Source organism: Geospiza fortis, unplaced genomic scaffold (assembly GCF_000277835.1).
Source record: "Geospiza fortis unplaced genomic scaffold, GeoFor_1.0 scaffold20, whole genome shotgun sequence".
Classification (NCBI taxonomy): domain Eukaryota; kingdom Metazoa; phylum Chordata; class Aves; order Passeriformes; family Thraupidae; genus Geospiza; species Geospiza fortis.
In genome coordinates, this window is record NW_005054374.1 from 1,438,629 (window position 1) to 1,463,804 (window position 25,176).

General features: G+C 34.7%; 1 protein-coding gene across 1 annotated transcript in view; it reads right to left on the bottom strand.

The window, feature by feature from the left end:
- Positions 1–25,176, bottom strand: part of CFAP47 (cilia and flagella associated protein 47) — a gene marked incomplete at its 5' end in the record, with an annotated part of 258,098 nt that overhangs the window by 111,152 nt on the left and 121,770 nt on the right. The window contains 2 exons of the mRNA XM_031060192.1: positions 9,863–10,000; positions 19,816–19,927. Coding sequence (XP_030916052.1) covers positions 9,863–10,000; positions 19,816–19,927 — 250 coding nt within the window. The remainder of the gene's footprint in view (positions 1–9,862; positions 10,001–19,815; positions 19,928–25,176) is intronic.

Sequence of the window (25,176 nt, forward strand, 5' to 3'; positions counted from 1 at the left end):
TTCAAAGGACTGTCACAAACCTTACCAATGTAGATCCAACATCTCAATTACATTTCTTACTAAGACCACACACTGAGAAGAACCCTAGACTTTCATAACAAACCACTGAATACTTGCTGAAGAGGTGGGATGGCAGGGACATTTAACAACCTGCCACATAAGGAATCTGCCATGAATACATCACTGAAAATAAAGTTGGTAGGTTTCAAGTGCAATGGTCTATGTGTTGGGAACGACCTGTATCTCACACATATTATGTCACATGGAGTTCTCAAAACTCTCTCTTTAAGGCATTCTTTTGTCTTTTGTTGCCTGGCTCCATTAATTCTCTCTATTCTTAGAGATGATTAACATGTCTCATGTAGTTACCTCAAAATCAGACTGCCATCACAAGCAGAATCTTCATGGTAATTTACAGGAAGATGATACTTTTCAGTTACTGCACTACAGTTTTAGAAATTTGAATAGCAAAGAACTAGAACTTTTCACTCAGCATAAATTTCTATAATTGGAGGTTATATAGTGAAGTGATTGTTTAGAATACTAACACTTTTAAAGTGCTGTTTAACTTCTAATGTGAAGATAAGTGATATTTGCTTTAAGATTCACAGTTATTTGGTTATTATAATTACCTTCATTCAAAGACCTAGCAAAGAAAGAAGCTGAGATTAAGTGGAGAAGATACTTAGAATAATCTAGTCTAAGAGTTGAATAAGGAAATAATTCCAAAGGGCAAAGAGACAAGAATAACTCAAGAAGTTTAAAAAAACCCGCAAAGTGGCTGATTGTTAGGCAACTATGAAAAGACACAAAACCACAGAAAAACTTGTACAGCCAATAAGAATTTGAAGTTCAGAAAGCAAATATTGTTTAATAAATTATTTTACTTTATTTTCCTTAGAGAAGATTTTTGAGGAAAGACAATGCTCACAATTTTCATATGCACAAAAGCTTGCTGGTTGGAGCGACCTCTCTGATGGAGAGAGTAACAAATGGTGGACTTTAGAGAATGCAAAAAGTATCACTGGAACCTTAGAGTGGTGAGGGTGGAGAAGAAGTTAGTCAGTAACTTTGAAGAATATCCTAGAGGAATGGTTATCAAAATCCACAAGGAAGCAAGTTACTTCTACCAAGTTATACCTAGCTAACACACTCTCATATTCCACAAAATGTCTCAAAACACCCTCATTCCCAGGCATATAGCTCACATAAATTGAATTGTGAAAATTTGTTAACAAACACAATCAGGGCTGTGTTAAACTAATGACCCCAAATTATGTACTAACCCTCTCTGATTCTTCTTACTTCACACAACTTTTAAATTACTTAAATTGAGAGGTTATTTTTGCCCAAGGACTACTGCCTTTTCCCAAAGGACTACTGTTTTTTCTCCATTTGCCATATCTTTCTTTATTTCTACTGACACCTTTTTTCTATTTTTGCCTATGTCTTAACTTTGGAAAAAATCTAAAGGTAACAGAAAGATCCAAAGGGAACCTTGTTTCTGGCTATCAACTTTTAAGGTCTCAGATAAGAAACAGAAAAGGTATTGCTCATTCCTATTATGCTGGCATATAAAGCTAAGGGTGATCATGGACAAAAGAATCTTAAATTTCCCTGTAGGGTCTCTGGAAGGTTGGGAAAATCATCAGTAATATGGAAGGATGGACACAAACACAATATAAAGCACATAAAAGGAAAAGAAGGGCAAAGAGAATAGAAGGGGAAAACATCTTGTGTCAGAAGACCCCACAATACCAGTTGCTTGAAAAAAAATTAAAAAGTAAATGGTAAAAGAACTTTTTATTCTGCCTCTTGGCAGAAACAGCATTCACTGGCCAGGTTTTGCATAGAGCTGCACATTTTAAGAGTGTGTAAACTGTGACTTATGTGAGGAATTCACTTGCCAGGTGAACAGCTTGGGCAGCTGTGTCACACAAATATTTCAACATGTCTGAAAAGGCAAAAGCCAGCTCAGAAGTCATGTACGCACAGTCACAGCTGATACACCCTTGGCACAGTAGGTTAAGTTATACTCAGATGATTTTCTGAGTCAGGAAACTCCTTAAAATGAAGTGTTTTCCTGTTCACATCACAATGAAAACAAAACATGATAAATAGCTTATAAATGTATGCATTTAATAGTTTTATTTCTTCAGAGAAAACATAATTGCTTAGAGTCTGGGGTTATTTAATTTTTTCATTTTTTTAATATGTGATGTATTACTACATAAAATACCTTCATAAATTTAACATTTTGTCTGTCAAGAACTCTTTAAAATAGAACATTTGACATCAAAAAAGACTGCAGCCAGAAAAAAACCAAATATTCAATTAGCATGACTTTAGAACTGGTAAAAATCTTCTACTGAAAAAAACCCCATACCAATGTGTAATTAATTCTTGTTTTCAACTTTTGTTTCAGTCGTATACAAGTTATTGAGCTAAATATGATTGTACATTGGTGAAACATAGATTACATAAAGAGTATATTAGTTAAACACAATGAACTGTGACAAGGCTAACAATCAAAAAATACAAAAAGACAGCAGAAAAGCAGCAGGTATTCTCCAGTTGCAGAAGTCTGCTCAAAATATGGCACTTAGTTACTGCAAAGGCTTTTTAATTTTAAGTCTTAGCAGCAAAGACCTGTTAAAGGTGCTTAACAATTCTCCAGGTGTATCATGCTGTGGGGAAATATACTTCGTGGTCTTTATTGTGAAATTCCAAGCCTTATTTTATTATTGTCAACATAGCATATTAAAAATAAGCTCACTGAGGACAAAGTGAACCCAGTTTTTACCAGTGCCGTGTCACAAAAGCAAATAACTGTTGTTATGAGTTGCAGCACACACAAGGAGCACAAGCCTTTCACCTGACAGCCAAATACCATTCAATCAACTGAATTATAGAATCTCCCTTGCAACTGTAAAATCAATTGCACTATTTCCCTAGAAGTTTTATATCCCCCAGCTTGCAATTCAGCACTTTCAAAAAAGGGAAAAAAAAAAACCAAACGAGAGGACCCCAGAAATGCTGAGTACAACATATCTTCATTTCTATTACAGAATGTAATTAGTATTCAAAGATTTTACCCCTTCTAGCTACCAGGAAACTAAATTGACAACATTTCCTTGAATATACATGAATTTTTAACTGAACCTTTAATGTGAATTAAATTTGATTTTATGATATGAACCTACATGAGACTTCAGTGAGAAGCCAGCTCACTTCCAGACAGGGTTCACTTTTTAATTCCGTACCATACACAGGCTCAGTGTAGGCAGTTTCTTCTTAAAAACATGCTAAATATTGAAGGTAAGAATGCCTATTTCCTGCATGAAGAGAGCCCAGAATTACAAATTTTATACCCCAATGAGTGATTCCTGACTGCCATTATTAGAAAAAAAATTATTCTGTATTTACAGATCAAAAATATTTTTTTCCAAAGTACTGGGGGTTTGCTAAAGATATGAAAGTAACCAAAAGCATTTTATTAACCCTAATATAGTCTTACTGCAGGGTTCCATAGGAACACAGCTAGGCAAATGCAAAGGCATTAAAACTGACAAATGTCTATTTTTCAGTATAACCCTTTTACTTTAAAATGAACCTTTCAAGTTCATTGGGATTTGAGTAACTTTCCATTCTAAACTCTGTCACAGAGCAGGCATTTCATCTTATTCCCCTAAGGAAAGGCAAAGAGGCAACACAAAGTGACATCACACACAGAGAAGGCAATATTTTTCCTGGAATAAAAAATATGTCTTCCCTGAAAGAGGTATTAAGGATTTCTGCTGAGCACCCAGGTCATTTTAGGAAAATTACATTTATTTCTCTATACATCCATAAAGTACAAAATCACTTATATGAGATAGCATCCTGAGCACAATGATGAAGTGGGCAGATTTTCATTAGATTTCAGAAAACATATTGTGGAGTTGTGTGAGAAATTCATGTCTTCAATAATAAAAAGAAACTATGAAGTAAAATTCCATTAATTTTCAAGCAGAAGATCTTTATGCTCATGTAATTTAATGTTAATAAAATCAACCCTTCGTTAATTTAATGGATATTGTCTGCCATATTTACAGTAGATGAACTTTATAAGGTTGTTCTTACTAATTTCTCAATATATTGCTGGGCAAATAAGGTGGAGATAACCAATAAATCCAGAGAAGTTAGTGAAAGCAATCCTGAAATTCTTTCAAACATTCAATAATAATTAATGTATAAATCACATTATGAAAGATACATTCTTCCTAAATAACACAAATTTACTTTAATATATTACCAGAAATACTAGTCACATTTTTACAATTAATTCTAAATTTCACAAAACTTCTTGCACACACATACACTCACTCTCTGATGACAGTGTATAAAATATCATCTGTCTTTTTACACAGTGGGAAACAGTAGTTCCCTAATACTTAAAATGTCATAGTTGTGCCAAGAACTATTAGGACTCTACCCAAAGAGAAAGCAAAAGAAATACTTTGAGAGAGACAATCCAGACCATAACAAATAAAGCACTGCAATGCACAAGAAATATCTATTGCCTGCTCTGTAAAAATATGAGTGGTCCTTTGCTGGTTAGTTCAGCAAACCTACCCCACAACTGAATGTGTCAGAATGCAGAAGTGCCCAGTGTCTGGATAAATTAAAAGCCAGAATTTTGAGTTGGAAATTTATTTTGCAGCTGCTACAGAAATAAAACTCATGAATTCCAGCAGCAGGATACTGACAGGACAAGAGATGGGCATGAAACTCATCCATGAGAAACATTGAAATGAACTGAGACTTTTACCAAGAAAAAAAATTACTATCACAACTATAATGGCCCAACCACAAACAGTCTTCAGGAATAATCTATTTCTAGCTTCAGAAGCAGACAATGGCAGCAGTACATGGTGCAAGCTCGTCTAGTTACCAAAGTCTAGCACTACTTCTAATAATATTAATAACAGCAATAGGAAGAAGAAGAAGAAATTAGATTGGAAGGAGAAATGTGCTTTATTTTCTTCTCCTGTTGGAAATTATACTCCCTGTCATCTTAAAAATGTAATTTGGACTCAATCTAATCCTTTAATTGATATTTCTGAATTGCATATTTTTCAGAAATTTGAAAGAAATAAATATGTACATTATTATTAATATATATATATAAATTTTCCACTGGATTTGTAAATCTGTTTATAAATTAACTGTTGTATTTTCCAAACAGGCTCTGAGAATGTTTATTCAATTATTTCCTCTGCTTGAGGGACTGAACATAAACCTTGAAGGAAGCTGTTCTCACCCTTAAACAATATTATTGATGTTGCAGTAATTTGAATGTCAAATATCTTGGGGAGAATTACATGGTTTTTTTGTGAAAGATTAATTTGAATGTTTCATAATATTTAGATTAATGTAAAAGATTCAAGTCATTATTCAGCTAGAAAAACTCCACACTGTAAGACTTCATAAAAAATCCCATATTTGATTTGAACTCCACTTCCTATGAACTGTCCCATCTATTAGGCCATAAAGTCTGACTTTTTCCTGTTTTCTGGCTCAGTGAACACTTTCACAGGTCACAGCAATTGAAACAGGATGATAGAGGAGACTGATGGGGACCTTCCCTCTATCCTCTCCTCACCTCATTATCTCCAGCCCCAGACATGCTTACAGGACTGTGAGGAACTGGTAAATATTATGCTCTTTTTCATTACCATTATGTACTCTCTGTGTGTTCATAATTCAGTACTTGCTAAAGGGTAAAATAATAATTGTTTGTAAGCATGACAAGGTAGGAAAGGCAAAATGATGACCTAGAAAGAGCATGTCAAACACTCCAGCATAACAACAAGGGCACTGGCTGCAGGGAGACTGCTGCTCTGTTGCTCATTTCCTCTTAAGTTTCAAAAATGTTGGTTTTTTTTATATCACTCTGAATGTTTTCTGTCACAGACAACAAGTAAGGGCTTACACCTGGACCTGTCATGTGAGCCCCTCTCATTATTTCTGCTAAGGATTTTGTTTTTCAGAATACTTTTTTTTATTAAATGGGCTATTAATTGACAAAATTCCATACATACACATTTGAGGTCTGCCAGACATAACAGAATGATGTATTTCTCAGTAATACAGTTTACAGCCTATACAGACTTTCAAAACAAGCACAATGCACATCACAGATATTTAAATTGGGTAATAAAATTTAATCTCTTTATATGCAAATGCAATCCTACATGCTCTGATATCCAAAAATATGCAGATGTACAGGTTCACAAGAGGAGTGACTAATTTGTGGTTAGTGCAGATGCAGCATTACCTGCTTTCTCAGCACAATAATATTCCAACACCTCCTGCAGGAAGGGTGATGCAACCTGAAGTTCATCAGCAGCCTTATTCTGTGAGCAATTACAGATTGCTCTCTGTATTAATTTTAAATGGGCTACCATGCATTGTTTGCACAGATTTTTAATTGCACACACTACCATGCCCCACAAAATTCCATGTGGGCCATAGGTCCTTTAAGCATTGCTATTTCAGAATTGTTTCAAAACAACATGTTATTTTACTGGGAGGATCAAGCTGTTCTGAGTCTCAGAAGGGCACAGGAAAATTCGTAACATCCAGCAGGCTGCAGTACTGCAGAAGGGCACCTACTGAGAAAGCTAGCAGTAATTGAACAATCTTTTTGACAAAGGAAGAAGGCATAAAACAGTCTAATACTTAATGTTCTACATATGCTATACCATTCCCCAAAGCTTGTATGCCTTGGCATAAGTATAGCTGCAAATGTGAAAATGCTATTAAAAATCACAGAAAAACAAACAAACAAAAAACCAAAACAAAAATAAAACTAACAAAAAGCCCACAAACAAACTAAGCTGCGGTTGGTATTGTAAATTTGCAAATATACATGCAATTTACATGGAGATTATTTTCTCTGCATAGGTCTTTATTTCTTCCCTGAAGAGGGAGACTTAAACTAATCTGAAGCTGGAGCACACCATGCATGAACATACAGAATGTAGACTGGACTGAAAAATAGCTTAACTACCCAATCAAAATTTATGGGCTGGTAACTTAAAGTGATTTTATAGGACAGTCCTCTTAAAAAGACATTAATTCAAGAAATAAATATACATGTGAGATGTATCAAGTATATTTTAATATATTAAAAGTATGTGAAACACCTTACTGCATTAATACTGAATAAATCCTATCATTTACCATTGCATCCTCAGGTCTTACGATCTTTTCAAAAAATTATAATGAACAAATGCTAAACTTTTTTATATTTTTTGCCATCCTGAGTATGGTTTACCTGTTAATCATTTCAACAGAACAAAGATATTATCCTTATATAAAGACATCTTCCTTATATGAATACCCCATAGTGCTCCCACAGATGTTCAGCCCTGAGGGATTGATTTCAAGCCTGGAAGTCCAGGAGAATCACATGTGCAAGCACCTTTACCTTCCAAAGGCATCAGGTGCTCAAAGAATCACACAGAAGCAGTTTTTAAACTCAACAGGAAAGACACTTAACTCAGAGACATCTCATAAAAACTACAATGACAACTTAGGCTAGAAAACATTGCCTGCCATTGAAAGCCTGGTTGAAGCATTAATTAGCTTTAAGAAGACAATTAAACCAGGCTTTGGCAAAATGAATGTCTGACTTGGTCCCCCCTTTTCATCATGGCCTATTTACAAGTAGTGTATCTTTCTAATGTTTAGCCTTTCAAGTAGAAGGAAATTCAAAAACTTGGCAGTGCCATAAAAACCTAAATGTGCTCCATAAGACAAACTAAGTGGGAAGTAAAATCTTTGGATAAAGGCAATGCTTAGGGCAGCCACCATAAGACAACAGCCCATGCAAAATTCCCCAGAGTCTTGTACAAACAAACACTGAGGGACATCACTGCTGGCAGAACACTGAAAGCTGGGACTGAAGTGCCAGGTCTGTGCTGAGCCCTGCTGCTGGACAGAGTGGGAGGGATGCTGAAGAGGAGAGGGGGATAATCCTAATGATGCCCTAAACACTGCCAGCAGTCCTGCAGCTTGAGTCAGTAGCTTACTAGAAACATGCAGGTCACCATAAGACAAAGATAAAACACTAGAGTTGCACAAAAATAGCAAAAAATGGCAACTGAAAGAGAAGATGAAGTAACTCGAGGCAGCCATATAGGAATTAGGTGTGCAGACTGCTTCAATTAGCAATGGGATTTTCTGTGTGGGAGTAATTATTTCCATGTAAATTAGTGGCAGCAAAAGAGCAGATTCGGGGCTGATTACCTGGCTCCTCTCAGCAAGTTATGAGACTGATATTTTATGGTATTATTTATTGTCTTTTAATGTGTCAAACATGTTTGAAAATTTAAATGCGTAAATAGACCAATCAGTCTCACCCTGTCATTAGGGAATCACATGAAGCAAAAGTATTACAGTAATGATAATAGCAAATCATGAAGTTACATTGGATTTTCTACCTGAAAACAAAACCCTCCATTCACATCAGTGACAGGGTCAGTACTGAGACATCCACTCTCCTGAACTATTTTCTTGCTTAACCTTCTATGTTCAGTTACTTTCAGTTACAGCCTTTACTAGTTTTGGACTTGTAATTCCTAAATTTGCAAATATCTCATAAGAAAAAAATGTTTCATTTGGGAAATTAAAGCTTAACAAAATTCATTAATATTCTCAGGCTTTCAGTAGAGATTTTAATATTATCTCCCATTTACCTGGCATTGCCCTTTATATTGTTTTTATCATTAATTCCACTTAATAACTGGAAAATTTATAATTCTTGTCTCTACTATGCAATCTGCATATATCATCTTAATTTAATCCTTCTTAAAATTCTTCTTCTGTAAAGTTCCAACGAGGTGTTGCGTGAGTTTTAATGTTAACCAACTTCCATGTTGTTGTACAGATTATTAATAGACTATAAAAGAACAGACTTTCTGATATTCACATGGACTTGACTCAAGTTATTTCTAATTTATTGATAAAATTAGCTTCTAATTCTTTTTAGAGCTTGATAAATTCTGATTTTAATTTATCTAGAAAATACAGTTATAAAGACAAAGATATCTCCAATCTGAAAGCCCTTCCTAATTTCCTAAAAACTCAATATTGACTAAACCAACTTTTTTAGTTTAAAAATTTCCTTGATAGCCTTTCTTGCAAGAAATATTCTTTAAAAAATTTAAAAAATACTTGATAATTTAAATATATACAAAATTAGACATTAAAAGCATAAAGAACAAGGTTCTCTAGGCAAAGCTATACTTGCAAATATAAATAGGAAAGTGAAGAAATTAATCTAAAAACAAAAACCTGGCTTTGTCTATTTGGTGTAACCACAAAAGGGTTCTTCTGGAACACTTGAAATCTCAAAACTAATGCAGATACTGCTTAGAATAAAGCAGGTGGTGACAATATGAAAGTAAATTGGTATTCTGGAATCTTTTCTTTTTGATTTTATTGTACCAAAGGAGTACCTATGTCTTACTGTTATTAGAAAGTCTTTTCCATAGTGGAAAGAAGTAAAGCAATATGAATTTCAGAAAAGGCCTGCTTTGACATCAGCACTAACAGCATTATTGGAGAGTTACAAAGAAAGCATTAAAAACATTCTGTCCCTCTCCAGCAACAAGCAACAGTCACTGATGTAAAAAGAGGGGGGAAAAATGAAAAAACTCAGCTTAACAATTCATTAAAATGTTTCAGAAAGCACAAAAGGATTTCACACACTTTTTGTAGGCTGTGCATACTAAATATTCATTTAATTTTAAACCACATTATGATATAATTTTATGAAAATGGACAATGAATGCATCCATAATAACAAACATACCAATGTCAGCTGCATCAGGAGCTGGTGAAGTCCTGGCTGGCAGTTTCTGAAGGGCCCCTTTGCCACCTGTCCTCTGTGTTGAGCTGCTGCCTTGAGGCTGCTGCTGGTCTTCATCTTCAGCAACAAATGAAATTACACCTAAAACAAATAGATACCAGGTGTTGTATTACCCAGGAATTAGCTTCACAAAAACAGACTGCCAGACATGCACAAGTATTTCCTCTGTTCAAAACTAATACAAAATGAAGTACAACTTCCATTCCAGGTGTCAGCCATCCAATTAGAATTTATGATATTAAAAAAATATCTCTTGAGTAAGTGCAAGGAAATTAACCAATTTTTGTCCCCAAAAAGCTCTTCTACTTGGCTGAAAAGATCCATAATGGGCACCTGTAAAAGATCAGTAGTATGAAACACAATACAAACAAGGACTTCATAAAAGTTACAAAATCTGGTGATCACTAATTGTATCTTTTTCCCAGCTCAATTTTCTGTGCACAATCTTGATTGTTTCTGTTATTTCTTTTTAAATCACAGTGTCTCATTCTAGTGATATAAGAGATTAACTCTAATAGTTAAAATATTCCTGTGATACATTTTTGTATTGCATGTTAAATTGTAATCAAATGTGACAAGAAGATAAAATACAGAGACTATAAACCCCAGATTTATAAATTGCCAGATCTCTATTTAATAACATAAAATCTAGTATGTACAGGGTGCCTTTAAATAATATTAATGTTATTCTGGAAGATTTTATATACTGGCTTCCATTAGCATCTTTTCATTTCTTCCATTTCTTGCCTCTGTCTAAGAATTTTAAATCTACAGAAACTTTTGGAAATACCAAATAGCATTCTACCTGCATTATTTTCCTTCAATGTTTTAATATATTTTGAGAGTTTCTAAGCCAAAATAAATACATTTTGCAGGTTTAATTCTTGCTCCATATAAAATCTGAGGAGGTGACATTTTATGCTATTATATAGTAAGAAATATTCTCATTGCGATTATTAGAACTTGTGTGAAACATCTCCAAAAGGGAATTTGTTCATTGTGTCTTACCGAGGACTTGGAAAAACTATAATTAATGGAACTTTTAAAATTTGAAATGGGGAATTCTTATGAGAGTCCCAGAACAATTTGATTTGAAAATACCTACATCTAATTGTAGGGGGGCAGTAGAATGTAATCTTACCCCTCCATGAGTTGCAGCTGGGATCAATTACTAGAAATTAAGAACACCTGTAACTAATGAGAACAAGTGCCATAAAAGGGTATAGCAAGAGGGGAGTCAGATGGCCACTGCAAGGATCTAGAGGTGTCACTGCTCAGAGGAGCTGCTCCATGAGAAGCATTAAGAAGGTATGAAGCTTAGAAGCTATGGGATCCTTGCAGCTTAATGATAATAGAACTGTTGCCGTGCACTGTTCTAATATATAAGGCTATGAATGGTGACCCCGGCGTGATTACAACAGGTGGTAAAAATAAAAAAGGAAAAAAAGAGAAAAAGAAAAAAAAAAAAAGGGAAAAAAAGAAAAGGGTACCCTAAATAATGACTGAAAGCAGCAGAGATGCTGCAGAAGTCCGGACTTAATCCAGTCATCTGATTTGAGGTGAGCGACTGGGAAAATAGCTGACTATTTTGGCCACGTGGAAAGCTTTATTGAATGACAAAGTGCACATCATAGTTTACTGATTGTGAAGCTGGATTTGACTACTGGATTGGACTACTGAATTTGACTATATAAATCCATGGATTCTGGGAAATATGATTAGGAAAATGTATTGGTATAGAACTAATTTATTGGAAAAAAAAAATTCAACCTTCAAATATAATGTTATCCCCAGTGAAATGCAATGATGTTACTCTGTATGGGCAGATGCTTGAAACCTTCAGATGAGGTATAGTGTAAACCCTGGGTAAATGTTTAAAGCCTTCTAAAATTGTATGGTGGTAGTCTCAACTGTGACATATGCTGTGACATAAAGAATTAGTATAATCTGCTGTTTCAAAATATATTTATACATAACTCTATATGAAAAGTATAAATGTGACATAATAGTTACTAAAGATTAAGATTGAGATAATATGCTGCTTGAGCTTTTGTATAACCAATAGCTCTATATGAAATCTATAAATATGACATAATATTAATATATACTTCTGGAAAAGCTGCAGCTCTGTGGTTAAAAGAAAAGGGGGAATTGTAGGAGGGCAGTAGAATGTAATCTTACCCCTCCATGAGTTGCAGCTGGGATCAATTACTAGAGATTAAGAACACCTGTAACTAATGAGAACACGTGCCATAAAAGGGTGTAGCAAGAAGAGGAGTCAGATGGCTGCTGCAAGGATCCAGAGGTGTCACTGCTCAGAGGAGCTGCTCTATGAGAAGCATTAAGAAGGTTTGAAGCTTAGAAGCTATGGGATCCTTGCAGCATAAAGATAATAGAACTGTTGCTGTGCAGTCCTAATATATAAGGTAACATCTAATGGTATACTTTGTTTCTGCAGCTTTGAGTGGGGCAGGGGTGTGACATGACAAACACTGACAAACTATTCCTACTAAAAAGGATTACATTAAATAATTATAAGGAAGAATCTTTTTTTTTTGAGAGACAGCAATGGAGAAGCACAGGTATAAAACACTGAAGTTAAAAACAAAATCAAAAAAATGGAAATAGGTTTCAATCCCGAGGAAAAATATAACTTCAAACTTAAAAAAAAATTAAAATCCCGAATTTTCTTTCATTAAAAAAACTCTACTTAAATACAAATAAACTAGACTAATTAAAAACAAACCTAAAGAACGAAATTTTCATTTCATTCATTTCAAATGAAAGTGTTTTAAAAACAACGAAAATTACAGTAATTAAGTCACAACTTGGCTCCAAAGACGAAGAGGAGTGACTGCAATTTCAGGAAATTACTGATTTTTTTCTTTTTTAATCTTAAAAATAAGATCCATGTGCAAGGATAAAAAAATAAAACCATTATGGAAAGGATAATGAAGACTGAAGAAAATGCTCAAGGTATATAAATCATGATGAAAAGAACACATGAAATGGCACTAATAGGTAATGGATCATAGGATAAATGACTAATTAATAAGTAATGACCACAGAATTCTGACTAATTAATCTGATTTTGTCTCAATATAAAATCCTAGTATTATTTTGGTCTATTGAATCACAATATTAGGGAGAAGCAAAGCATAGGAGAGAATTCATTAATTTTAAATATCAATCCTTGCCATCAGTATGCTTAAAAGTTATCAACAATTAGAATAAAATTAGTAAAATATGCAAAATTATAGTTTGAAGTTGATCAAAAAGTCTTGGCTAAATGCTAATCAATACATTCATAAATTCTACCAAATTCTTACAGTAAAGAATATTTGGTTGCACTTAATTTTAAAATTTAAGTAATTTTTCCTTGTAGTTCTTCCTTCCAGTGACCAAGGAGAATTTTCTTTACTGATTTTCTGTATCTCAGAATCACAAATTATCCATATGTGAGTGTGGGAGAAAGAGGGACAGAACAGGAGCAATTTAAGTAATGAGATGATAAAACAAAGAGTGGGTTTTGTTCTCTGCACGAAATGTGGCCTCAAAAGCATCAAAATAATTTGCTGAAGCACTTGAATAATTAATTTTTATTTGCAGCAAATATTGGAATGCTTGAAAAGTTCCAGAAGAATAAATTCCTACTGCTCAAGAATATTTCAAGAGCTATGAGAGGAACTATGGTAACTGAAAACTACTTGAATTGCTAAACCACTGTGCTGATAATCCACCAATTGCATGATCAAAAAATCAGTGAAGAATTGCAGAAAAACTGCTGACACTCCATTTTCCTATTTCATGAAAACCAGAGCTCAAACAAACAGAGTTAATAACAATGAGGTTATAATCTTGATCGATAAAGGTGAATGAATTGATGTGGTGAATACAGATCTCTGCAAGGCTCTCAATTAAATCTGTCAAAGTATTTCTAGAAAAAATAATGAGTTTTAGTACAAATGGTATACATTTTGTAGCTCAGTTTATCTGCTTAATCTTAAAATATTCATAAATTGTCTTTCTTAATTTTCATGGGCACCAAAGTATCTACTACTGGCTCAAAGCTCTTTGAATATTTTATTAGAGGAAAATAAAAGGAAATCATTGCTGGCAAGAACTGCAAATAACAAAAGAAAAAAGTGTATTAATTCCATGTCAAATCTAAAATGCAGAATCCTTATCAGTGAAGACAGTATGATCTGCATGACTTGAGTCTATAAATTAAGGCAGAACATTTTCCTAGGAGTATTCCTAATTAGAATGCTCTCCTGGTTTGGGAGTAAATGGTGCAATCCACTGACCCTTACTGGATCCTAAGATAGCAGATGATACATAAATATATTAATTTTATTCAAATTATGGGCTACAAAAATATTCCTGTCAAGAGATATTTTGCAGGATGGGAAATAGAATTTTATACAATGAAGAGTAATAAAAAGTACTTTGTGCTCTATGAGGTCATAAATAATACATTGGAAATGTGCAGTAATGCTGCATCAAAAATGACAGATTTCAAATAAATACAAAATGCAATTTTACATTTTTCATGTGGTTCTGCTGAGCTTGGCTCCTCTGCTTTTAAAGAGCTTTGACACAAAGTTCTGGTCTTCTGGCTGTGAATGCATAGTCATCTTACAGAACTTTTACTTATCAGTGCATCTCACTTTTCAATATTGGTGCTACAAAACAACTGATAAATTATAATCTTTTCATGCAAAACAGTCCTCAGTGTTTGGGTGTTTTGGGTTTTTTTTGTATCCAGTTGCTCAGTTCTGACTTCTCTGTCACACATCACTCAACAGTGTAACTTGTCAAAGTATCATGGCTGACACTTTTTAAAGCATACATTCAAGACCAAACCAGATTTCACCTGCATCCCAGAGATAAAATTCCTACTGATTCAACCAGCCATAGAATTATGCCATCATCATCTGTTTTAGAAAACAGGACTTCTTAGCTATCCTTTTGCGTACATATAGGATACTAAACTTGCATATGTGATCCTAAAATAGTAAAAGCAATAATACAAGTATTTCTATAATTCTACTGAAAATTAATAATTTACAAAAATTGAGGGGGTTGTATTTTTGCTGACACATCACCGATTTAAGAGCTTCCTTGGTCAAAACATCCTTGCACATTTTCTAGCTTCACTAGCCGGTGTTGAAACATTTTATACAACTACAGTCCAAATATTAATACCAAAGCTTTGCTTTCTATTGCTTCATAGAAGAAGCATCCCTTTAAAAGGAGGCAGGCTGTTTTATTTCTCAATAAAATTGTAACTACAGCACCCCATGTTAGACTGACTCATTGGCTGTATACTACACACCCCCTGTATCCATGAATACAATTATGAAAGCAAGAAGTGCTCAATGCTTTCCTCTGTATAGCTTAAATGGAATATTTGAAAGATACATAGTGTGCATGATTACTTTCTGCTGCAGAGAGATGATAAAAGTCCACAATATCCAAATATTTTAACTGGAAAAAAAAACCTAACCCAGAAGGCTATATGGCCACAGAATTCATCACACAAATCTGAAAAGATATAGAAACATTTGGCTTGTGGTTTAATTATACCAACATGAACTTAGTAAGGTCTTGGGAGGGGGAGGAGGGGTTTTTATTTTTCCTGGGTTTTTTTCTGGCCAATGAAATCTGTGTACAGTTGCTGTCACAGAAAAGTTCCACAAAAGAGATAAGATAATTTAACAAGATGAGTGTAATTTATGTAGCTATTTGATCAATTTTTTCTTGTTGTAGTTTTTCTATTGACAAAAAAAAAAGGCTATTTACTGTAGGTTACTACAAAACTTTATCATCTTTATTTTCCTAGGGAAATTTCTGTGATAAGACATATAAATCCTAAGGAGTTTCTGTAAATCCTACTTGTTGGTATGCTAGGATTAAATGAATTGCCCCCTACAACAAAAAATGAGAATAAGCTTTAAGACTCATACCAAGGAGAAATGAGCGAGTGGCAAACCCTGCTATCAATCTTATTTGGCTTTGTAGCATTTAATAAAGAGGTGAATTGTTTTGTTTATAATGCTCGCTGCCTTTTCTTAATGTGACAATGAATCCACAATATGGAAGGGCACAGGAGCCTGAACCTCCTACTGGGTGGATGGGTGGGTGGATGGATGGACGGACGGATGGATGCATGCATGGATGGATGGATGGTGCCAGGATCATCTTGCTGGGCCATGCCAGCAGCTCCTCCAGTGCACTCTTGTGATCCAGCAGAGCCCTTCACAATAATCAAGCAACCAGAAGAGCCTCCAAGCTTTGTTTTTGCCCCCACTGAATTAGACTCAGTTTGTCAGGGTGATGTGGATGAAGAAATGCTCAAGACAAACAGGCAGGTGCTGGAAATACAGCTTAGGCTACCAGAAACTACAAAGATCATCTTTCTCCCTCATGGGTGTTTATGATTCCATTGAAATTATAGTGATCAGCAGATCAATATGCAGAATTCCAGAAAAGAAATTGATTTTTTTCTTCCTTAATGCCAGTGTCAAAGAGATAATAATGACAAACAAGCTCAATCAACTCATTTACAGGCTAGAATGTATTAGCATGATCTTCACCACCTCAAAACTGTCCTACAGCTGCATCTGACAGGCCTGGAAATAATATTAAATAATATTAAATAATATTGATTATCAAAACTAATTAATATTATTTAAAGGCCTGGAACATGCTGCCTGTTTTTCCTCAATTTAAGTTTCTAAGTAGCATACAAAAGCACTGCCTACTAAACATAGATTCAGTTAAAAAATTAGTGAAAGGTGAGACACAAAGTTAGAAAGCTCCTTTCCAAATGCTAGGGGGTTGTATGAATGAAAAGGGCACTGACTATGAAAGGTTTGTGAGTTTTTTGCACAAGACATCTTCAAGTATTACGAGTTTTCCTGTATTCTGGAAAAATTCTGGTCTATTCTGTGGAAAGCAGAAATAAAAATTTGATAAAATATAAAGCAATCTGTAGGAGATGCTTTCTCAAACCTAAAGAAAATTGCTCAATTACTCAGAAAACTGACTGCTGGAGAATTTTATGTAGTGACAGAATCTTGCTTGAGGTGTTTATTTGCTATTATTTCTGTGTTAAAGCTGTCACACACCTAAAAACTAGCTGAAGCATGTAATATTAGCACTCTACTGGAATGCTTCCAAATGGGCTTTAGAAAATAACTGGGCCCATTTTTAGCTTAGCAACCATAAAACAGCAAGACAGAAAGCAAAAGCAGCATAATTTTGCAGCTATATAATTTTGGAAATAAAAGGACTTTGAGAGTAAATGAAAAATGCAAACCACTTTCTCAGTACAACTTACATGGTAAAAGTTCTTTCATTAGAATTTATTTTAATATGAAAAAAAGAGTATTAGAACTCCAAGGCTACAAAGTTTTACACTTAAAATTTAGGAAGTTCTAGACTTGAAATTATTCATCAGCACTAGGACAGAGTCCTCAGCTAGATATCAAAATAGTTGTTCTTTTTTCCTTGCAGGATAAAATTGACTCCCCCTGCAGATAGGTTTCAAACACTGCTTTTTATTTTGTCATTCCAACTGTTCACCCCATGGATTATTTTCCTCCTTCTAAACAAATTCACCAGAATGAATAAAAAATACTTTTTTTGGGGGCTGTTGAAATATGCTGAAAGCCAAAAATGCATTTGTGTGTATATATATATTAATTTTTTTTTAATATATATATATTTATATTTTTTTAAATCTTTGACATTGAAGTTTCTCAGGGCCTGGAAATTCTGCTCTGGAGAACAAATATGACTCGCCAGCCTTGCACAGTCTGATGCAGACAGCCTCCCATTCTCCTTGAAGCCACAAAGAAAGCACTTCCTAATGTGTTATCTTAGGTAGGACACTCGGTAGTCAGGTTTACATCAAACCTAACATCAGACAGCAAAATCAGCTGCTGCTTTTCACACCTGTGACAGTGGCCTCACTTCCCTCCACCCCTCTCCTGCTACAGCAGCTGAATGGTTAGAGAGTGTGCACGGATTTCTGTGAGAGAGCCAAACCCGTCTCTGTTCCAGGGGAAGAATGAACATGATTTCCTGAGGTGGTGATTAAAGCAAGCCCTGAGCCAGGGGGTGGATTGCAGATAACTGGGCCCTGTCCCTTTCAAAGGATAACTTTATCCTTCCATCAAGTTATTTTAAAGTGTAAAATAAATGAACTTTTCTGAGAAGAAGGGCAGATGTGGCTTCCCAGTATTTGAACCTGCAACTTTTTGTTGGGTTAGAGAAACTGACTGTTCTCTCTTTTTTCACTCAGTGAACATATAATACTTCAAAAGACAATGGAAACCATTGTGATAGAAGTCAAGGGAAGGAGAGAACATTGGAGATGTAGATCTGAACATGCCATCTATGTCCCTTTGAAGGCATGGCTTTTATCACCTGGTATTAATTTGCTCTCTGATAGATCCCTTGGAGCTTCTTCTACTGAAACTTTCATTATATATAAAAGAACTGGGGATTTTCTAAGGCAGAAGAAGAGACTATTCCTAAATCTTTAATGCTTAAAAAAAAAAGCCATGTTTAAATATAGTACATCCTCAATATTTCCTGGTGCACATTTTTGATGGTTATAATTTCATTGAAAGCTGATTCCTATTCATGAAGCATGATTTTTTTTCCAGGGCTACAGATCAGGGCACTGAAATCTTCCTATGGCTCGAGGCCAAGCCTTGTTACAGGTATTAATTTCTTTGCACAAGTCACTTGTGAATTGAGATGGCATTATTAGTTAGGTTTTACATACCAGGTACTAAAAACAAAATGGCCAAAGGAGCAAAGTAGTTTGACATCCTCAGGGACAAGATTTAATAGCTTTTTAATGCTAAGAAAACAGCTGTCATTAATCTCAATTGTCCAAGAATGTAGCAGAATTAAGTGCTTGGAGTTAGGAACCCACAAATTTGAAACTACACACACTAAGCATTTCCTATTGAGAGATTTATCCATTATCAGGAAGTCAAAATCTTTCCCTGAGTGCTACTCAGTTCCTTTAGGACGGTCTCCTCTGTTTCCACAATTCCCCCCAAATACCTTTGTACTCTTCTCTGCTGAGAGTTAGTACAATAGTTACCCTACAGGGAAGGCAAAGACTGATTGTACAGTTTCATTCTCAAAACCATGCTTTTCACATTATGAGCTAAATAATGAGCACCATGGAATTTTTGAACCATTACCAAACATATAAAAGTTATGAAATCTGAATTTTTGTTAAAAAAGAAAATCATGAAAAATATTAATGATGGGATGCTGACATTGGTTAAAAATATCCAGAGTTTTGCTATTGTATCATAAAAATACCATTTTAAACATGGATGGATGCAAGTTATGAACAATTAATTTTAGATCTCCCTAGCCTCTATCTATGCCAAAGAAAGAACCAACTTCACAGGATTCTATTTATGTACTCTTGCCTTGTGGTCAACAGACTGAACATTAATTAAGGGGAAAAGTCAAATTCTGGTCTCTGCCTTTACATCTTTGGTTGTAGTAGTGCTAACATATCTAAAGGGATTAAACAGATTTTGGAAAATTAAATTTAGATCTACAAACCTGGTGATAATTAAAAAATCATTACTTCCTGTTTAGTCAGTTTTCATGAGACCAATTAAATACATAAAGTTGTTCATATGCTGGCATTTTTGAAGAACCTGACTACACATTTAGCAGTAAGATACCTTCAAAAATAAAAATATGAGCCAGTTTAAAAACCTGAATCACCAGTAATGACAACCTTACTTCCAGAAGAAAGCTTATGCAGAAAAGATGCAAGCATTAGGTGTAAGGAGATTTAACCTACTAATTTATGGGGATATTTTATATATTTGAGTTCTAAATAGTACCTTGAAAGACTCCTCGTCTGCAGGGAGATATACTCAAGGTGTAAGCAGCAGTGTCCTCTGGGTTGACAGCCACATCAGGGGCACCACTCAGCATTGAGAGATTGGAATACACCTGGGGAGGACAAATCACATAGAGGAAAACTCAGCACAAATTTTGAAGTCATTGCTCAACATGATCAAAAATATATTGCTCAGACCCTGGAACTCCTTACATATGCAGAGATTTGCACAGTTAGGCCCTTAATATTTTACATATATTTTTGTTTGAAAAATAACAAAGACATTCAGCAGTACTGATCCATCTAAATAGACAGAGAAAAGCAAAATCTGAAGTGTCATTCTAACATCATTTGCTACACCTCAAGTGATATTAAACTGTCCTTTTTGATATGTCATATTTTGTAAATGACACATACACATGGCATGCATGGTAACTCTCGGGGCAATAGAGAAACCAATAGAACTTTCACATGCAGAAATTTAGATTTTGCAAACTGTAAAGCTCATTGGGAGAATATAGGGTGAGTATTTTTTAATTGCATCTCATTTCTTTCTCTCTTATACAGAGTTGCTACAGAGGAATCCTCTGAGCAGCTGCTCATGGTGATGCCTTAGGATTTTAGCTTTTATATATTTTTGAAATCCTGAACTGCATTAGTATATGCCTTTAAACTCTATATAGTGTTAGTTAACTGTCTTCACCTTTTGGTCAGACAAACAATCCTTCTAGGCCTGAAAATCAAGGACACCCTATTGCCTCAGGCCCTGAAAAGTATAAGCAAAAGTGAATTGGAGGGGGACAAACTGGGAGAATATGACTTGATTACCTGAAGCTGTAATGGGAGGGTTAACCCCTGGTGTGTAAATGGACCAAACTCAGATCTGTCTGAAGAGCTCATGACCATGGTCCATTTTGGGTGTAGCCCCTTGGGGAGGCTTTATCTGCCCTTAATGCACCTGAAGGCCCTTCATTAAACATATCTGCTTTTATTCTTTTAATTTTGTCTGGCCTCTGTTTTTAGGTAAGCCAGGAAAAGGCATCAGTGAAAAAGGTGTTCATATACAAGGCATCCCTGGGCAGAGCTGGCCTGTCCAGCATCCAAGTGGATACCTGCAATCTACAAAGATTTCTTTTGCAACACTAACAGCATTAGATGCACATTCATTTTTAAAGTAAACATATTTTCTTATTATTTTCTGTAGAAAAGAAGCATATTCTTAAATCATCTTTTCTTCTGATACCGACAATCATTGCCTAAAACACATTCCTTCTCTGTGGTATTTATGTTACTGTAATTCTTTTTTCAGGTGCAGGTTCTTCTAAATCCAGAATTTCTATTCCAAGTAACAGATTAAAAAAACCTGTAAAGCAACAGTCTTCCTCTTCCACAATAAATCCGCATTTCAAACTGGACAATAAAAGTCCAGCAACCAGAAAGAATAGGAAGAAACTACTTGGCAAGAGGGAAAAAAAGGCTAAAAAAGAGACAGATGGAAAGACTTGTTGAATTGGCACTTGCAGAAAAATAACTGGAAAAAAATCCTTAAGTTGTCAACAAAGAGCAAAGCATAGGAAAGGTGGGGCTGTTATACACTGAAGATGGGGAAGATTCATTTATTAACATATAAAAAATAAATTAGTCACACTCCTACATTTATGGACTTTTCCATTTCAGTTTACAATGAATGTACACAAGAGTGAAGGATAAGTACCTAAAAATACAACTAGGATAATAAAAATGACAGCAAATTACTAGGGATAGAAATAAGATTAGTTAAAATGAGATTTCTATTTAAGGAAAAAGTAATATGGAGACAGAAACAGAAGCAGGATAAATGTGATTCATTTAAATGGGATAAAAAGCAGAAGGGTAGAGTAATACAGTGTTTATCAAAGACTGGACATACCAAATAAGTTTCCACCAAAAGATTTCAAAGTAAAAGGAACACTACTGGCATGGTTGACTATAATAAACATGAAATGCCTATGGATTGCTGATGAGTAAATATGGACCAGAAGTTTGATTTTCAGCCATTCATGAGAAATTTTGGACACTTTTTCAGAGTAGTGAACTAACAGAAGCTAAATTATTTTAAAATGAAGTTTTTAATCTTAAGGAAGTGACTGTATAACCAAATAGGAAAAGGTTGAGTAGAAGCAATGAAATGATGTTAGTACTCACATGGCCTCTGTTACAGTGCTTGAATCCAGATCCTGTATCAAGAGACATGAAAGAATTCTCCCTTCCCTGTCCTGCACCAGATTAAACCCTTTGGAATCAGATGCTCACTAAAACTTGTACGTAACTGACGCTGACCTCAGTCTGCTGTCACCTTTCCAGCTGCAGTCATTAAACTCACATTCCTCAAGCTGCTTGCTATTCCAGAGCTATAACACAAATATTCGCCATCTTATTGAGGAATCACCCCCATTCATTTACCAACCCTATTTGTCTCTGTTATTTAAGTTACCCACACCTCAGCCAATCTCCAAGCAGTGGTCACAACGATTCAGTCTCCTACTTCCAACCTTCTGAGAAGGTTTATGGTTGTGACAGACATCACTCACCAGGTACCTCTCATGTGTTCCATAAATAGAACTTTGTCTTGCTCCAATGGCCATGTGATTTATCAGCTCTGTTACTGACACTAATTAAAATTATCAACTTCAAATGACAAATGAATACTAAAAGTGCATGCCCAAGCTTGCCCATGCACACAGGCAATTTATCCTAATATCAGAATTCATACTGAGAGTCATCCTCATTTGTTCACAGACATTTGGGATTCTAATATGGCACAATGTTGCATAACATGTCTCTGCAGGTCTATTACAAAATAACAACACATCCAGGAATACTCAGAAAAGGAAAAAGTTGGCAAATTTAAAAGTACACATAGGAGAAAATCCAGAAATTGCAGATTTATATAACAATAAGTAGTTGCAAAGATTTTGTAAGTTTAGAGGAAAACTTGGAGTGAAGAAACAAAATTTATACACAGTAAGCCTTAAGTTAACTTTGTTCTGAATATCAGAGAGAGAGAGAGCTATTTCTTATTAAAATACATTTTTATGAGGATTATATGTAAGAACAGGACATAATTTTAGTCACAGATGTAGCACTGAATAACCTTATATCCTATAATAATCTACAACACTATGTTCCTGAAGGTACCTTAATATGCCTTACAAAATCTTCTATGGATCACTACTGTTAGGCAAATACATTTTGAAGGAAGAAAGTAGGGCATTAATTAGGGTGCTTTTATCAACAACAACAAAAATAATATTGATTTACAAGCTATTCAAAATGAGTCAAGATATGGAATTACTTCTTCCAGTTAGTGGGAGAGGCAGTTTGTCAGCTTCTGTCCTGATGTGCAACCAGAGAATGATGAACAATTACAGGCAGATTAACCAGAACCCACACCAAGGGTGGGGCTGCAGAGATATGTACTTACACACAGCATTTATACTGAGAGAAACAGGCAGATCTGCAGATAAACACTGAGTAACACAAAAAATTTATCAGGCATAAATAATTGCATAAATAATAAATAATAAATACTTTCTTAAAATATGTTATGTCACTATCACTCACGAAACTAGAACTGCAGAATAACTCAATGGAGCTAAAATGTAAATTATTACTAAAGTGATCATTGTGACCCTGCACAACATTTGCTCAAATCAATCCATACCCAAGGATTTGGTTTTTAAATTATAGTATTCTCCATTTTCTTATATATCAAGTCATGAGTTACGCACAGCCAGAAAGTATAAATGTATAAAATGCTGCAATTTAAAACTAATTTATCAGCCACTGGTTTAAAAACTCATTCTGCAGAACTGTAATATGGCTATTTAACATGAACAGAAATGGAAAACCAAATTTCAAAATTACAGTAACTTTTTCCAGAGTTGAATAACCAAATAAGCGCAACTCCAAAAACTTCAAGGCAAAGAGATGAATGGATGTAAGAACATAATTAAATATATTTAAACTCCATTGTGTCTTAGTATAACAAAGTTAGACAGTAATATATTCAAGGTTTCCATTTGAAAACTGTTTCTCAGGTCTGTTTAACTATATTGACAGGCTCTACTTAGCAAAAAGTTAATGCTCTTTGACCCTAGGTCAGAACCTGAGCTGTAGGAGTTTCTGATCAATCTGACAACAAGACACTTTACAAAACTCTCAAGAATGGCAGTTTTCCAAAACAAGCCCCCATTACTTTCCCACATCCACCTTTCAGTGCAAACTTTCCAAATTCCTGAGTCATTAGGAACTCATTTAATTCTTGCAATCACTCTTATTTTGCCACCAGCATGATACCACACTGAAGGAAAAATCTTTGCATTGCACTGAGGATATTCCCCAAATAATTCCTGCCTGTTGAGCAGCAATCTGGAGTTCTATATAATAATCCAGATTTGTTCCTAAACCAGGCCACCTGTCAAGACCACTAACACATTTCAAGAAACAAATTTGACCTAAAACCTTACAATGCCCTTAATTGATCTAAAAATTTCACAAGTTATCAAGAAACACCTGGCAACAACTACAGTTATTCTGAAATTCTGTAGGCCTTTGAACCATTCATTATTGCTAAGAAGATTGCCTTTTCTTTAGTGAAAAGAACTCTGTTACAGAAATTCTGGTAGATATAGGGGAAGACAAAGGAATTGAAATTGAAAGGATAGATAAAAAACAAAGCATTATGGAATACACAGCTCCAGTTGTTGTTAAAGTATATAAACTTGACCTTGAACAACGAGGTTACTGGACTTGAACAGAATTTATTCTCAGAAAATCTCAGATACATTACCAAACAAGAGTTAGGCTGAATGGGGAAGCCCCTCATTAAAGGTTTATGGTATATAATTTTATTACCGTGAGGCATTTTTTACAAATACCTAACCTTCATGACATTGTCTTGGTCACATTGTAAAAACCCAAAATAGATATATAGAGAGTAGACATCAACAGGCTGAAAAACAGGGCATTTCATTTTTTTTCATTATGTATTTATTCTACAATTTTATAAAATATTAGTAGTTTGTATAACCTAATGCCTGAAAGGTAATTTAACAGGGTCTTGAGATTCCTCTGGAGATTTTACTTTAATAACATCTATTTTGAACAGCAATGAGAAAAACAGTTGCACTGTTTTATATTTTTATTGCAAAACCATGCCTTGAAAGAATTAGGCACCTTTACTATAAAGTTTCTATCAAAGGTATCATTAGAAGAAGCCATCAACACATCAGACAATTCTTTATATCCAGTTGACAAAGATTTATATAAATAAACAAGAAAATTGCATTTAAAGTTTTGTCATGAGACTGAGAGATTGGAT